General features: G+C 51.7%; 1 protein-coding gene across 1 annotated transcript in view; it reads right to left on the minus strand.

Moving 5' to 3' along the window:
* Positions 1-1947: 1947 nt before the first annotated feature.
* COL4A1 (collagen type IV alpha 1 chain) overlaps positions 1948-14795 on the minus strand; it is a 135232-nt gene continuing 122384 nt past the window's right edge. The window contains exons 46-52 of the mRNA XM_079138044.1: positions 13746-13874; positions 12768-12866; positions 11663-11875; positions 10662-10839; positions 6856-6970; positions 5138-5310; positions 1948-3333 (exon numbers count right to left, since the gene is read on the minus strand). Coding sequence (XP_078994170.1) covers positions 3252-3333; positions 5138-5310; positions 6856-6970; positions 10662-10839; positions 11663-11875; positions 12768-12866; positions 13746-13874 — 989 coding nt within the window. The 3' untranslated portion in view covers positions 1948-3251. The remainder of the gene's footprint in view (positions 3334-5137; positions 5311-6855; positions 6971-10661; positions 10840-11662; positions 11876-12767; positions 12867-13745; positions 13875-14795) is intronic.

Genomic DNA, 14795 nt, shown 5'->3' on the forward strand with positions numbered 1-14795 from the left:
TCAAGAGGATCTGGTATTGGTGGAGGCACAGTTATATGGATCAATGAAATGGCATAGAGGTCAAAATCCTACACGAAATGTGGTCAATTAATTTTGGCAAAGATGCAAAATTAATTCAATCGATAAATGAGCCTTTTTCATGAAGCATCTCAAGAGTTGGATATCCATGTGCGACATAGTGAACCTTATTGTAAATATCACACGAGATTTCTGAGTATTACCTGGATCACAGAGCCCGTATATCTATGTCCCACTGACTGAAAACAGGGTCCACAATTATTCCACAGGTCAAAGGAAGTCTCTTTGATAAATGATGCTGGGACAAGTGGACATTCACAAAGGGAGGGCTCCAGAAGGCTCTCAGGTGGGTGCTGCATGTCCCTCTCAGTGAGCTGGAGGGAGGTTTTGGTCATGGAACTTGTTATGGTTTGGATGTGAGGTGTCTTCCAAAAGCTCATGTGTGAGGCGGTGGTTGGATTGTGAGAGCATTAATCAGTGAATCAGTCACCTGATGAGATTAGCTGAGTGGTAACTGGAGGCAGGCGGGTGTGGCTGGAGGAGGTGGGCACTGGCGTGTGGCTGTGGGGTAGACATTTGTATCTGGCAAGTGGAGCCTCTCTCTGCTTCCTGACCGTCATGTGAGCTGCTTTCCTGTGCCACACTCTGCACCATGAGGTCCTGCCTCACTCAAGGCCCGAGGAGTGGAGCCTGCTGCCTAAGGACAGAGGCTGCTGAGACCGCAAGCTCCAAATAAACAGTTCCTCCTCCACAGGTGTTCTGGTTGGGCCGTCTGGTGGCAGCAGTGAGAAGCCTGAATAAACAACTGTCTGTGTTGATTCGGATACATTACTGGACCCCACACATCCAACTCAGGGAACTCGACGTGGGAAGCAGCCTATTTTATGGTAAGTTAATATAAAAAAAAAAAAAAAAAAACATAAAAGTAGCTTTTGGGATAACAGATACAAAATGAACAGAATCCAAAGGTTGGGATTGAGGGGGTCATGTAATACTCTTTGTTCTTTCCTATGTAACCAATTAAACCAAATAGATTCCCACAGAAACAAGATGCTCCAGGATGGATGGACAGAGAGGTCTGCTCTCCCTCGATAAATGTGCAGAAACGGAGCCAGGGTCGGGATGCTCTTCTCTGTAGCCCAAGGAGAGTGGCCGAGCTCTTCATCAGTCTCACCAGAAGTGACCAGCACTGAACCTCGTGACGTCCACCTCAGGCAGAAGGAGGTGGGCTGGCCCTGGCTGCAGCTGTCCAGGCTCCCCACAGTCTGCGGGGAGGGCTCGCCAAGCACACCTGGATAGTGACAGCATTTCTGGAGGACTCAGCTCTGTGAATTAACTTTGGACCATCAAAGTGAAGCTTAAGTTCCTAGGGAATTGTCCTCTTTGTTACTCCAAGCAAGCCTTGCAGCAGCCCTCAGCTCCCTGCCTCCATGCTGCACTCTCAAGGCATTCACATGAACAAATGCATGTTTGTGTTATTCACCTCGGTTCATCCTGTGTCTGGCCAGTGCCTGGGCAGTAGTGAGCCCTCACTCTGTGCAGAATACTGAGTGCTGGTGACAGTGACAGATGGAAGGAGTAGGGGAGGACAGACAGAGGCAGGGAGGAGGAGGGAGAGGGAGAAGAGGGAGAAGGAGGAGAGGGAGGAGGAAAGGGAGGAGGAAAGGGAGGAGGGAGAGGGAGGAGGGAGAGGCAGAAGGAGAGGGAGGAGAGGGAGGAGATGGAGAAGGAGAGGGAGGGAGGAGGAGAGGGAGGAGGCCTGTCTTTCTCTGTAGTAATCACTATGTCACCCCAGTCTGATTCTCATTTGGAAGAAGTGCAAAATAGAAATGATCTAAGGAATGCAGAGCTTACAAGTTTATTAGTGGCTTGTGCAGTAACTTTTAATGCTCTTGTGGTCATACTAGCAACAAATTCATAAAAGCTTAATTTTTATACAAATAGTTTTATTACAAATTTGAATTCTTATGAAATACACATTTAAAGAAATTACATAAAAGGCCTTAGTAGTCTTGAAAACGTTTTGGAAACTTTGAGTGAAATGTCATTTCAAGCATAGGTTCGAATCTGCCCTCCTGCAATCCATCCGTTCCCTGGTGGAGTCTGTGAACACAGCTCGCAAGCAGCCACGGTGGTGGCCTGCATGTGCTTATGTGTGAAAATACTGATACTCTGACTCAACAGAGCTGCTTTTCAAGCCAGGACGCAGAGTAAGGAATACTAATGGAATGAAGGCCTTTAATGTTGTTGTTTTTGAAGTCAAGTCATTCAGTTTGTGGTTAGTGTTTAAAACCCTGAAAATATTCAATACAGAATCAAAAACAATAAGTTCAAAGTACATATTTCATTGTCATAGACACCATATCCATGAACCTGGGTTGGTTTTGGCAACACATCATTTTTGGTTTGGAAGTGTGCAAGGAAAGCTGATGTTTCACATTTGGTATCCTACTGTTTAAAAATCTATATTAAAGGACAGCACAGTCTTCAAAAGAAGGAAACTAGGTAAGCTTTATTTTAACAGTGGAAATTACACTAGAACTTGACCTGCCTAATTGCTGACATCTATATAAATTACTAAAATATATATATATTTTATTTCTGACTACTTTTGGACCATCTTTATTCCACAGGAAAGTTGTAATTTCTGCAAAAGCAGCTGCATAGTACCACACATAGCAGAGACATAAATTTATGTTTGGGGGGTTGGAAGAGATGGCTACTGAGTCCATAATTCCATTTGGAGGTTTGAAGAAACTGTTTTTACACTACTGTGACTTGCACAGACCGAGGGACCTGTATTTTGAAACACTAGACAGTGGTAAACAGACAGTCGTATCTGGGTGGACAGTCCTGTTACGACAGGATGAACGTGGGCAGTGAAGAGCGCGGAGGCCCCGCACACCCCTAGCACCTTTGGTTTCCAATGGAGTTCTTGCCTCACACATCAGTGCACTGGGTTGCAGGTGGACTTACATTTTATGTCATCAAAAGTGCCATTGGTATGCCACTATGGAAAGCCTATCCTTGTCCTTTTCTCCTTCAGCAAGTAGAGACCAATGAAGCAGGTGTGTTAGTTACGCAAATTCCTATAAGGCACTTTATGGTTTTCATATTGGACAGTGAGGTACACAGGATATATTTCTAGGGTTCGTTGCTGTTAAAAATAAAAAGGAAGGAGGAGGAGGAGGGAGTAGCACCATGTCGTGACGGTAGCTGAGGGTCAGGCTTCATTATGTTCTCCTCATACAAACTTGGCAGCGGCTGACGTGCGTGCGTAGCTCCCCTGCCTTCAAGGTGGATGGCGTGGGCTTCCTGAAATGCAAGAGGCAAAGCATTGGCATCATCTCGCTGTGCACCAGAAATGTAGGCAAGTTCCTCCAACCCCTGGGACAGACGCGCTCCGGCCCCAACCTGATGTTCTCCCAGGTGCAGCAGGCCCATGCCTCGGCCAGGCACGTGCGGCTCTGGAACACATGCAGCACCTTGGGGGTTATCACACCACACCCAGCCCATGGCACCCAAGGCCAAGGGCCCGCCAAGGGCACCAGTTACTGAAGTCACAGCTACACGGCCCCAAGGCCTGGAGGTCTTCCCTATGCCACCTGGTTCTTGTATCTAATGAGGTTTGGTCTCCTCAACTAGTTTAGTAGCTCCTCAGGGCAAGGAGGAGGTGTAACTCCTCGCCAGTTGGCACACAGTTAGTGCTCATTTAATAGTCATTACAGTGGTGCTGCTCAGTGGTGAGTCCCCTCAGAGGTTCCATCCCCAGCAATTCCAGTTTAAAAAAAGAAGAAACAAACAGCTTTGCTGGACAACGTGATGAGTCACAAACCTGGAGTAAGTCTAATGAGGCCTCAAAATACTTTCATAACCTTGGAAGGATTTATGTGCAGATGGTCCAATTTGAGGCTAAGGGGAGGTAGAAATATGTAATGGCCCAAACTCTTTGTGATTCTAGAAATTTTACCTTATCTTGATTATTAGAACAGTAAAATCTGACCTAAAATTGGTACTAATCATTCTGTTAAAAATGAAACATCCTTTTATAAGTGTCATATCCTAAATTGAGCCTGCTTATTTTAGCAACTTCGGATGCAAATTCTAGTGCTCCTGAAATAATTTTTGAAATTAGTGGTATATTACCTGATTTGAGAAGGAAGTTCAGTTCATTCTATCAAGCTGCTGGTTAAAACATAAAACCCCTTTGCCACCTATCACCCCTTCAATGGAAGCTCCACAGCTGGGGGCCAAGGGCGCCCATTTCAGTAGCCAAGGCCGTGCTCTCTCTGTGGAGTTGGGTCAAGTGCCCGAAGGCCTCACATCAGCTACAGTTAGGCGCATGGCGCTTTTTGTGTGTTTGAAGAACAACCAGGAGTGTGTTCTACCTTTTACAATCTAAGCTGGAAGAAATAAGATGGTTGCAGCATTCTGCACGACTCTCTCCAAAAAGGTGAAGGCAGGCCCTTCTCCAGGTAGGAAGCAGCATTGGGGCCGGAAGTGGAAGCACCTCCTGCCTCTGCTCCAGAGGGCCCAGCTGTCGCTCCCTGATGGACAGCAGGTTCCTTGTGCACCCTGCCCTGAGGGAGGGGACAGCCTCCAATTCCCTCCAACGGGCCAGCAACCACCAGTGACAGCTGTTGTAAAGGTGAGACCTTGGTGATAGATTTTCCTTGTCAATTTCAGGCTGCTGCGTGATTTTTGTTCTGCCCCTCTGAGACCCCCCTAACATGTGCTGCACTTAGCATTGCAAATGCCACGAGGACAAATGCCAAGGCTTCTGCATCTTTGGCCGCCAGTCAGCGTTTTCAACGAGCTCTGACAAGTTCTCCAGTGCTCCAATGGCGTCTGAGCACCTCATACAGAGGCAGAAGAAGCTCTCCACTTCCCATCTCTTCAGTGAGTGGAAGAATTAAGCTGTCACCTGAGGTTTGCCTTTGACAATCACCTAGGTCACCTGCCCAGCTAGAACAGAATCCAGTATCCACCACCACCCGGAAAAGGTGTGCCCAGTGCCTGCTCCATGGCTACCCAGGAACCTTTGTTCCAGGTCAGGGCGATTGAAAATAAGAAGCCAGAGAGGGCCCAGAGCCCGACAGAAGAGGGCACCCCAACTCACTTGAACATCTCGCTTCTCTCTATGGTGGCGAGCCAAAAGCTGTAAGCATTTGCATAGTAATTACAAGTCCCACGGCCGTGGCACTCGATGAACGGTGCGCTTCTGAACTCTTCCAGGCAGGAGCCGGGGGACGCCAGGGCTTGGCCAGAACCTTCAGCACCGGCACTGGTGTGCTGCAGAACAGAGGTGAGGCGTGATCTGAGGGCCCCACAGGACCAGGGAGATTCGCTGTCCCAGAAGGAGCCAGGGTGCTCCCTCTGCCCAGGGTGCTCCACCACACACTCTGTGCCCAAACACCCGCCGCCTCCCACCAGCCGGCAGTGCCAGACACCAAGCAGTGGCTTCTCCCAAGAAGGACAGGACCAGCCCAGCTTTATTAGAATCTGGAGAAATGCTGCCCTCACCATGCACCGTTTCTGATACAATAAGACCTATTCCAACGAGGGGCATTTAACAGGAAAAACGTGCAGATGATGCTGGAACCACCCGGTTGACATTAGACTGTATGAACTAAGTCCTATGTTTGCCATATTGGATGCTACCCATCCTGTTATATGGTAAAGATTAATCATCCATATTTTCTCTTTATTTAAAAAGAAAGAAAACCTAAACAAAAAAAAAAAAAAAGAAAAAAGAATAACTCCAATTGTAACTGGTTGTTAGATTGCATTTTGGGCTTCTGCACTCCAGGGCACCTACCCACCCTGAGAAGCATCGTAATGCAGCATTTAGATTGATTGAAATGACCTGCTACTTTGTGTTGTCTTGCAAATCCTCTGGACATATAAAAATGCGTACAGTAAATCAACCCTGTAAATCATGATCCAATTTGAAAACATGCATGAGAACTTTAAAAATGACCTTTTTAGGCAGCTTCTCGTACACTAGGAATATTTTACAGCAGAAGATAAGGTTACAAAGCCCCTCTTGGTCAATCAGATAGCAAAGGCTAATGCTCATCTGTGGGACAAACATGCAACTTGACCCTTCCTGAAGATGGAACCCAGCCTCACGAGGGCAACAAAGAAGACACTGTGTCAGATTGCTCGCCAGGAGTTGCCAAGTTCAGGATAAGCTAAACCTTACAGGTTCAGGACCTGTACACATTTAAACAATGCTTCCCAGTGAGGCAATAAAGTAAGCTACAATGAGCACCTTAGGCAGGTACTGAGTTTCCTGTTTCAATTGGCTTTTCAGGGGAAAGGGATCCCGGGGGCATCTAATCCAGGGCAGCTGGGTGGCAGGAGAGGGGTCTTCACAACAGGGCAGGCCCTAGGCACCCACCTGGGCGAATGTCCACCTAGAACAGGCACCAGCAGCCAGCCAGGGCCCCAGCATTCCCTCCCCATCCCACCCGGCTGCTTCCAAGCTCACCTGTGTTAGTAAAACTGCCCCATAAGAGCTCGTTTCCTCTTTCCCTGGAGGGGCTTTGCCTCTGGACGAGGGCTCCTGTTGCCATTGCTGGCACAGGCTGCAGATCTCCTGTGCCCCAGGAGGCTCATCCCAGGACCCTCCTCACAGCTGCAGCTCCCAAAGCAAGGAGGGCCCTGGCTGGTGCTGGAGACCCCTGCTGTCCCCACCCCAAGCCCAGCAGGCCAGGCTCCAGGCCAGGCTCTGGAGGGGGTGGTCGACGGGGGAGGGCATGCCTACGCAGCATGATCCAGAGAACTTCAAGGTAGAGAGGAGAGGGTCCCCGGAAAGTGTCCCCAGACACTCACCATCACGAAGGAGTAGCCAATCCACAGCGACGACCACCCGTTGGGGCACTGCGGGATCTGAATGGTCTGACTATGCACAGCCATCACCATAGCTGGCGCCTCGCACACGGCACACCTGCAAGGAAGGGAGCCAGCTCTTAGCAGGCGGAGGCTCAGACGCACCCTGACTGTTCCCGCCTCACCCAGGGTTGTAGGCTCCTGGCCCACCTTCTCACTCATAGGCCACTGACCCATGGATAACCTCGTGCCCACTGCTCTGAGGCTCGGAGCCTTCTTGATGGGTGCATAGGCCCAGCACTAGTACTAGAACCTTCAGCTCAAAACCAGATGTGATCTACCCACTTGGGTACAGGAGGGGGAAATGGGAAGGCCCAGCTGTCCGGGGGCTGCAGGGGCCCCCACTGCCTCCTTTGTGCAGCTCAGTGTTCCCCAGCCTCTCTGCAATGGCTGTCTAGATCAGCAAATGGGACTTGCTAGCTTGTGTTGCTCTGCAAATCCTCTGGACATATACAAATGCGCCCAGGCGAGACCCTGCTTCCAGACTGCAACAGTTTATCACACGTAAGAAGCACACTTGGTGATGGAGGAAGGGAGACACTGTGTGCATTAATCTCCTGAGGCTGGCTGCCACATGAGCCCCCTTTGGGGACCTGGTCCCAGCTGAGGCCAGCAGCCCAGTTGTTCTGCCCTTGCCCTCTAATCTTGCCTGTTCAAGGTCCAAGGCTGTCAATGTCCACTGCAGTTGAGCTGACCCCTCCCCAGGACAGGACACCTGCTGTGGCTGGCTCAAGTTCAGCAGCTGGACTGTACCCCAGACTAAAGTCAAACAGTGCTCTGACCAGGACCTGCCCAAGGAAGGGAGTCCTTGGAAGAACATGCTTTCTTAAGACCAATACACATCAGGATGAAATAATTACATTCCAGTCACACTATAAACTGAGTATCAGCCATGCTGATAAATGAGCATAAATGGTATTGATAATTAGCACTAGTTCAGCTGGGATAGTTGCATGAGACGGGGTACAAACTGGTGTCCCCAAATCAGCAGCTCTGTCTTATGAGCTGTGATTTTTACTTATTCACACAAATGCAGATGAAGTAAAAGCTTCAGGTAAACACTGGTCCCTGTCCACCTGCTGCCACCTGCCTCCTACACACAGGAAACAGGAGGGCCTGAGGACAGGGTTGTCATTCCAGGCATCCTGGGTGCTGGTGGGCTGCAGGTGCCACAGAGAGGGTAGTCCTGCCATTGGAAGGGTGGCCAGGGAACAAGCCCAGGTTCAAAGAGCTGTCGGTCCCTTAAAATTTGAGCCATCACGTTCCCCATGTTATGATGGAGAAGCTAAAGCCACGGTTAGTGTCAAAGCCAGGGCCAGACCCCAGCTCTCCTCGCTGAGACCCCATCTGAGTGACTGATGAGTCATGGTTTATGAAGCCTCTTCTCTGCAGAAAGCCAGAGGAAGGGCCGAGGGACGCTGCAGCTGTCAGGACTAAGGCAGCAGTGGTGTCTCCGCTCGCGGCCTAAGGGATCCCCCTGAGAAAGACCCCAGAAGGAACCTGTGAGTCCCGAGACACTGTTGGGAACTCCCAAGTCAGGGTGACCATGGAAACCTGCAGCTAAGCAAGGGAAGAGAGGGGCTGCGTCCCCGCAGGAGGGAATTAGGCGCACATACCAAGGGCGCGGGCTGGAGGCGACTGGGGGTCCCTCTGGGCTGCGTTACTAGGGTTGCATCAACAGGGGTGCGTAAAACCCTGACATGTAGCCTTGAGACACTGAAGCACCCTTGAACCTTGTCTGTGCTCACAGAACCAGGGTCCCCTGCGGGATGCGCTGCCTCCACAGAATAAAGTGTGCCAAGACACACTTCTTGACCCGCTTTTGGAATTTTGTCAGTGCATGCTAAGGCCCGTGTCTTCAACCAAATGTCAGCATTATCAAGAAAGTAAACAGGAACATAAATAAAGGTTTCTACCTGTTGTCCAAGGAAAGCTAAAAAGGAAACCCATGAAAGGAGTTAGTTTCCTTCTAGTGCATCAGCGTTGTCCTGGGTAAGACAGGTGTGCAGATAGGATAGCCAAGGGGCACAGGTGTCCACGCAGGAAGCATTGTGCATACCCCCAAGAGCCTCTTGGGAGGTAAACTGACAATTTTCAGCTTAAGTCCCATAAAATAAGTTTTCCAATAGTTAAAAAAAAATCAAAGAAAACCTTCAGGAGCCATTCCAGTGCAATGTGACCCAGCGCCTGTGACACTCTTACTAGCGGAAACCTCCGGCCTTCAGCTCCAGTACAGCCCTCCCAGTAAGCCCACCTGCCAGGGGCTGCCTGTCGCCAACACCCTTCCTGCAAACAGGAGGAGCTGGTGAAGTGCCAGGAAGGGAGCTGGCTGCCAGCACTGTGCCTCTGGGCTGCTGCCCACCCTTCCCACAGGCCAGCTCTCTCCACAGCAAAGGCTGCTCAGCTCTAGCTCCTGCTCACATTCCTGACTTATTCTTCCTAGCCTTTACACGGCGGTGTGTGAAAGTCAGATGTGGAACGCCTCCCTAGTCAAGTGGATTTCTTCAGTTGCCCCCTTTCTGTTACGTCTGAGTTCAGCTGAGCATATGTATAAAATAAATCTGTACAATGACTAGTGCAAAACATAGATGTACACACAACACGTAAGCAGGGAGGATCCGTACTATGCCTGTGGCAGCACAGCCTTATGGGACCACCTCACACCCACTGGGATGGTTGCAATCAGAAAAACAAAAAGTTACAGGGGCTGGCCGGGTGTAGAGGACCAAAGCCCTCAGGCTCCAGGGGTGGAACGTGAAAGGTGAGGCCACCCTGGAAACTGAGGAGGTTTCTCAAGAAACTTAAAATAGAATCACCATATGATTCAATGGCCATCCTTCTGTATATACAGCTGAAAGAATGGAAAGCAGGGGCTTTGATCTGTATACGCATGTTCAGAGCAGCATCCGTCATGACAGGTGCAGAAGCAACTTGGACGTCCACTGGCCAGTAGGTGGAGACATGAAGGGCAAGCACATACGGTGGAATACTACTTGTTCTTAAAAAAGGAAGGGAGTCTGACACCAGCTACAAGCTGAACGAGACTGGAGGACACAGTGCTGAGGCCTGAGCCAGTCCCACGAGGACAAGCCTGTGTGATTCCACTCCCATCAGGCACCTGGAACATCCAGTCATACAGAGGGAAGGACAGTCAGGGACCAGAGCTGGGAGGGGCAGGGCCAGCGTCCAAGGGCACAGAGTGTCAGCCGGCAAGATGGAAGGACCTGAGAGGGCCGGTCGTAAGGCGTGCGTGGCGAGTGCCTGTGCTAGACCTGTTGAACTGTGCACTCGGACACGGCGAGGGTGGCCGCAATTAGAAACAGCCATCTTTAAAAGAACTTCACAGGAGCAAGAGTGAGTCTGAAAATGAAAATGTCTCCCAAGGCTTTTAAGGGAGGTTATTATTTTTAAAAAACAAAAAAGAAAGAAAGAAGGAAATTAAGAGTCACCATCCTCCGACTTGTAGAGGAGTCCAGCGGGGCACCCTCTCTCCCGGGAGGGACGGCCACCTGCACGGGGCAACAGTTTGTCAACTCACCCTGTCTGCACTACAGCCTTTAAAGAGAGCAACGGGCTTCCACATCCAATATTTTGTGGCTGATTTCTATTATAAACTCAGAAATCACAACTGGGAAACTGACTGCAAGGGCTGACTTGACAAGGGAGGAACTGGAAACGAGAATCACGTCTGTCCCGCTCTGACCGTCCTTCCTCAGTTGCCCGTGGGCTCCTGCAAGCGGTGGGCTCACCTGCTGATGAACGGCCGGATGCTGTCCCCCGTGATGGGCGCCATGGACATGGGCATGGGCTCCGGCGTGGACAGCCAGTAGGAGTAGTCATTGCGCGAGGCGAAGTTGCACACATTGTTGATGTTGCAGAACAGGAAGGGCATCGTGCTGAACTTGCGCAGACAGCTGCCGGCCGTGCCTGCACAGGACGGGAGGGGTCTCACACCCTGGCCTCCCTCTCGTCCTCAAAAGGTGCTCAATACATGGTTCAAACGGAACCGGTTGTTGAATAGCAGGGAGCAGGTGGGCCAAGAGCCCAGTATTACTGCACATGAGCCCGAAATTAGGCGTAAAGAGGTCGGGCAAAAGGGGAGCTACGGAGAATCATGTGTGGTTTTCTAATAACAAACCCAGCTTCCAGGCAGAGAAACCTTTCCCTAGAGCTGGATCCCAGGAGGAATCCAACATGCAGATCCTAACTCAATGGGCTGTCACGCAGTGGACGGGTGTACTGCAGAGAAGGCAGAGATGCCCTCGCAGCGCTGCTTCTAGATCTGCAACTGACTGCCAATCAAAGTACGCAGCCTCAAGTCGTAACGAGGAGCATGCCTGCAGCATTGACAGAGAGCTGCTCTCTGCTGACCTGCACTAACAGTGACCAGGCAGAGAAAATGTGGAGCGTGTCAGTCAGGACAACAGGGACATGTTTTAGAAGCATAGCAGCCAAGGGCCATGTTGTAAGGTGACCGGGACCTCGCTCCTTCTTAGGACCGGAAGATGAGACCTAAAGCTGCCTTCAAGCGTTGGCCCTCACTTTCCTGGGCTTCCCGTTAGTAGGACAGCGATTGCTGAATGGTGAGTTACTTAATCAGGACAGAGGGAGACAGGGTGGAGCCCCTCCCAGGAGCCTGTGTCCCCTGTCCCCTCTGGGGACACCACACCAGGGCAGCAGAGTGAGGATGGTGAGGGTCGGCAAGGCAGCTGCACGCTGCACTGAAGGGAAGCAGGCCCGCGGCGCTTACCCAGATCTTGGCCGTGGGCCCGTTCGTTGCCCTGCACGTAGAGCAGGGAGTACCCGTGGTAAAGGATTTTGGTCCCAGGAGGACACGAAGGGTCATCTGTTGTCTGACTATGCCTGGTCACAAGGAAGCCGTGGTCAACAGATGGGGTGCCCGGGGGCCCCATGGATCCTGGCAATCCATCAGGGCCTGGTGGGCCAGGAAACCCTCTTGGACCTGTAAGAGAAAGACAAGTGATTTCCTCTAGTTACAATTAGGTTCCCCAGAAAACTCTCAAATGAGCTATTAATATTTTTTATTTCCACTAAGTGACTTACCTTTTCACATTACCAAAAAAGTACCCAGGGAAGTGCTCAGGGTACTAAGTACTAGCACCCACTGCCCCCAGGTGGCCTTCCCTCCCTTCCTGCACACCGCCTGATGCCAGCTTAAGGTGCTCTGCCACGCTCTGGACGCAGAGCACACGCTCAGAGCGCCAAGTTCAAGGAATAAGGGAACATGCGGAGTGGACGTGGGTAACGACAACCAGGGACAGTCCACACAGGCCTTTCCTAGGGAAGGCGGGCTCCCGCCAGGCACCACAGAGTGGTAAGAAAGCTCTTGGCACTGTCCTTCCATCCCCAGGGTAGCAGACCGCCACCGCCCTGCTGGGCTACGCTTCTTGTTCGGTGAGTCAGCGCCCTCAGCCTTCATGCCACTGTCGTCCTGGGTGGTCAACTGAGTTCCCACTTCCCAAGGCCAGGGGTCAAGCTCACCCGTGCCATGGGGGCCTTGGGCCAATGCCGGTGTTACCCTTCCATTCTACTTTCCCTCGACTCTTCCTAGCTTCAGCCCACTTCTCCCTTAGGAAACCACGTGGGGCCACCACCGTTGGCCACCTTTCGATGACATCTGGAAGAGGTAGGCCGTGACCCACAGCTGCCTCAGCCAGAAAGGAACCGTAACTCGGCTCCTCCGTGGCCTGTTTCTTCAAGGCACCCACACCCTTGGACACCTTTCAAGTAGTAACTTTTGCTTCATCTTCAGCTTTCTGCAGGCCTGGGTCTACCATTTCTAACCAAGAGATGAGGGTGGAGGGTAAAGAGGATGGGAGGCCATAGCAACCTACCAGGAGGCCCGAAAGGTCCTGTCTCTCCTTTCTGGCCAGGGGCACCGTCAAAGCCAGGGGCACCTGGAGGTCCAGGCAAGCCCACCGAGCCTGCCACACCTGCAGCAAGGGAAAGAAATCTGTGAGCCGGTGCTTGTGGCAGCTCTATCCACCCCCGTGCCTTTTTTGTTAGAGCTTTGTAGTCATACGAAGTAGTTGGGTTCATGCCGACAAACTCATACATGCATGGGAATCCATGTCAGTCTGTGATTGCTCTTCCTGTCTTAAGTGCCTTTTTTGGCCTTCTGCAGACGAGAGGGGCTGCCTGGTCAGCCACCAGCTGCGATCTGCAGAGCCCAGTGCACACGCCCTGGGTTCTCACTGTTGCTGTTTGGCAGATGGTGGGAAAGGCTGTGTGCGGAGACGGGGAGAAGCCACAGCCTCAGTCTCAAGGCATCAGATAGAATGATGAGGACAGCTTTGTGCTTTCGAGTGCAGTTCATTCATGGGTAACTTGAACCTTGGCCGCACAGATGCTGCCCAGCTCCTCCACTCTACCTGCCCCTTACCATCTACTTCCCGGATAGGTCTAGCTCGATACATGGAAAGACCCAGGTGAGGGTTTCCCAGATCAATGGGGCACAGCAGTATCCCTACCAGGTGGGCAGAACTTCTGAGCCGCCTAGAGAGCAGAAACCCTACACCCCAAGCTGCTACCAGCCGCCCCACCCTCTCCTAAGAAGATGCTCTGCTAATGTGCCAGGTTCAGCCTCTAATTGAACCTGGCTGTGTGTTTCCCTGGCTTTCCCATATAGTATTCTGCTTTTTTAGATCCCTTCGGAAACCTCCTTTGGTTCTGATAGACATTAAAGGAAGTAAGTGATATTCAAATGCATTTGCATAGTCCTTACCAGAAGCTCTGAGCTGAGACACCTGAGTGAAGGGGTGCCCCGCCCACCTCCCCAGCTCCTGTACCCGCTGCAGGACCCAGAGCCTCACCTTGCTGCCCTTTGGGGCCTGGAGGGCCCTGGAGCCCTTTCAGACCTGGTGGACCCTCAGGACCAGGGAGTCCTGGCTCCCCCTTGATGATATCGTAAGGACCTGGAGGGCCGGGAGGGCCTGGGAGACCTGCAGGAATGAGACACAGTCGATCAATTTCACCATCGTTGCTGGGCCAGGAAAGGCCCTGGAGGAGAGTCCAGTGTGAAGCGTTCAGAGACCATGTTTCTCAAAGTACAATCTTACCAAAGACGTAAGGTGTCAGATCCTCATGAAACACATAGTCAGTCTACACATCCTATTTACCCTAAAACCCTGACCTCCTGGGACTGGAAAATACACAGGGGTCACCCATGGAAACTTCACTCCATTTTGGGACCCCCACAATGACCACCCAGCACCAGCCTAGAGGTCCAGGCCTCCCCAGGAAGCCCACTTCTGCCCAGGACCCGCAACATTTGCTGGGAGGACATCTCCCCACAGCTCTTTCACCCTGCCCCACTGGGCGTCAGAGCACATTCCCAGTTTTTAAATCACTGCATTGCAGATCTGGGAATGGAGATAACAGTAACAGTGTGGAGTCTGTCTCTGCCTCGCCGCAGCCAAACACCCTTCTCTCTCGTCCCACCTCCTGCCGCCGCTCTCCCTTCCTGACTTCACTTCTCCTCCTCCCTTGAACGTGGTTTGAAAATTCAGCAGAGCCCGTGCCTGGAAGAGCGCCTAGACCAGACCTGTGCTCAAGCCACTGCCTCGGAGCCTTCGCGATCGGGGTACCGCGGCCAAGGCCCTGCCCAGGCAGACCGCACGTGCCCGGCAGCTGCTTCCAGGACCTCTGGGGCCTGTTGGGCCTGAGCCGTCCCCTCCTCCCGTGCCCTGACTCTCCTATCACAGGCGTAACAAGTGTGACTTTCCAGGCAAGTCGCTGACAAAACACCAGGCGTGCAGGAATCCTGACACGCTACGAAGAGCTGCCGGCAAGCTCTCGTCCAGTCATCTTCAGCCACTTCACATCCGCAAGACCAAACCCGCTCACTCTGTGTTCAACGGCTT

The sequence above is a fragment of the Sciurus vulgaris genome (genome assembly GCF_902686455.1).
Source record: "Sciurus vulgaris genome assembly, chromosome: 4".
NCBI classification, from domain to species: Eukaryota; Metazoa; Chordata; class Mammalia; order Rodentia; family Sciuridae; genus Sciurus; species Sciurus vulgaris.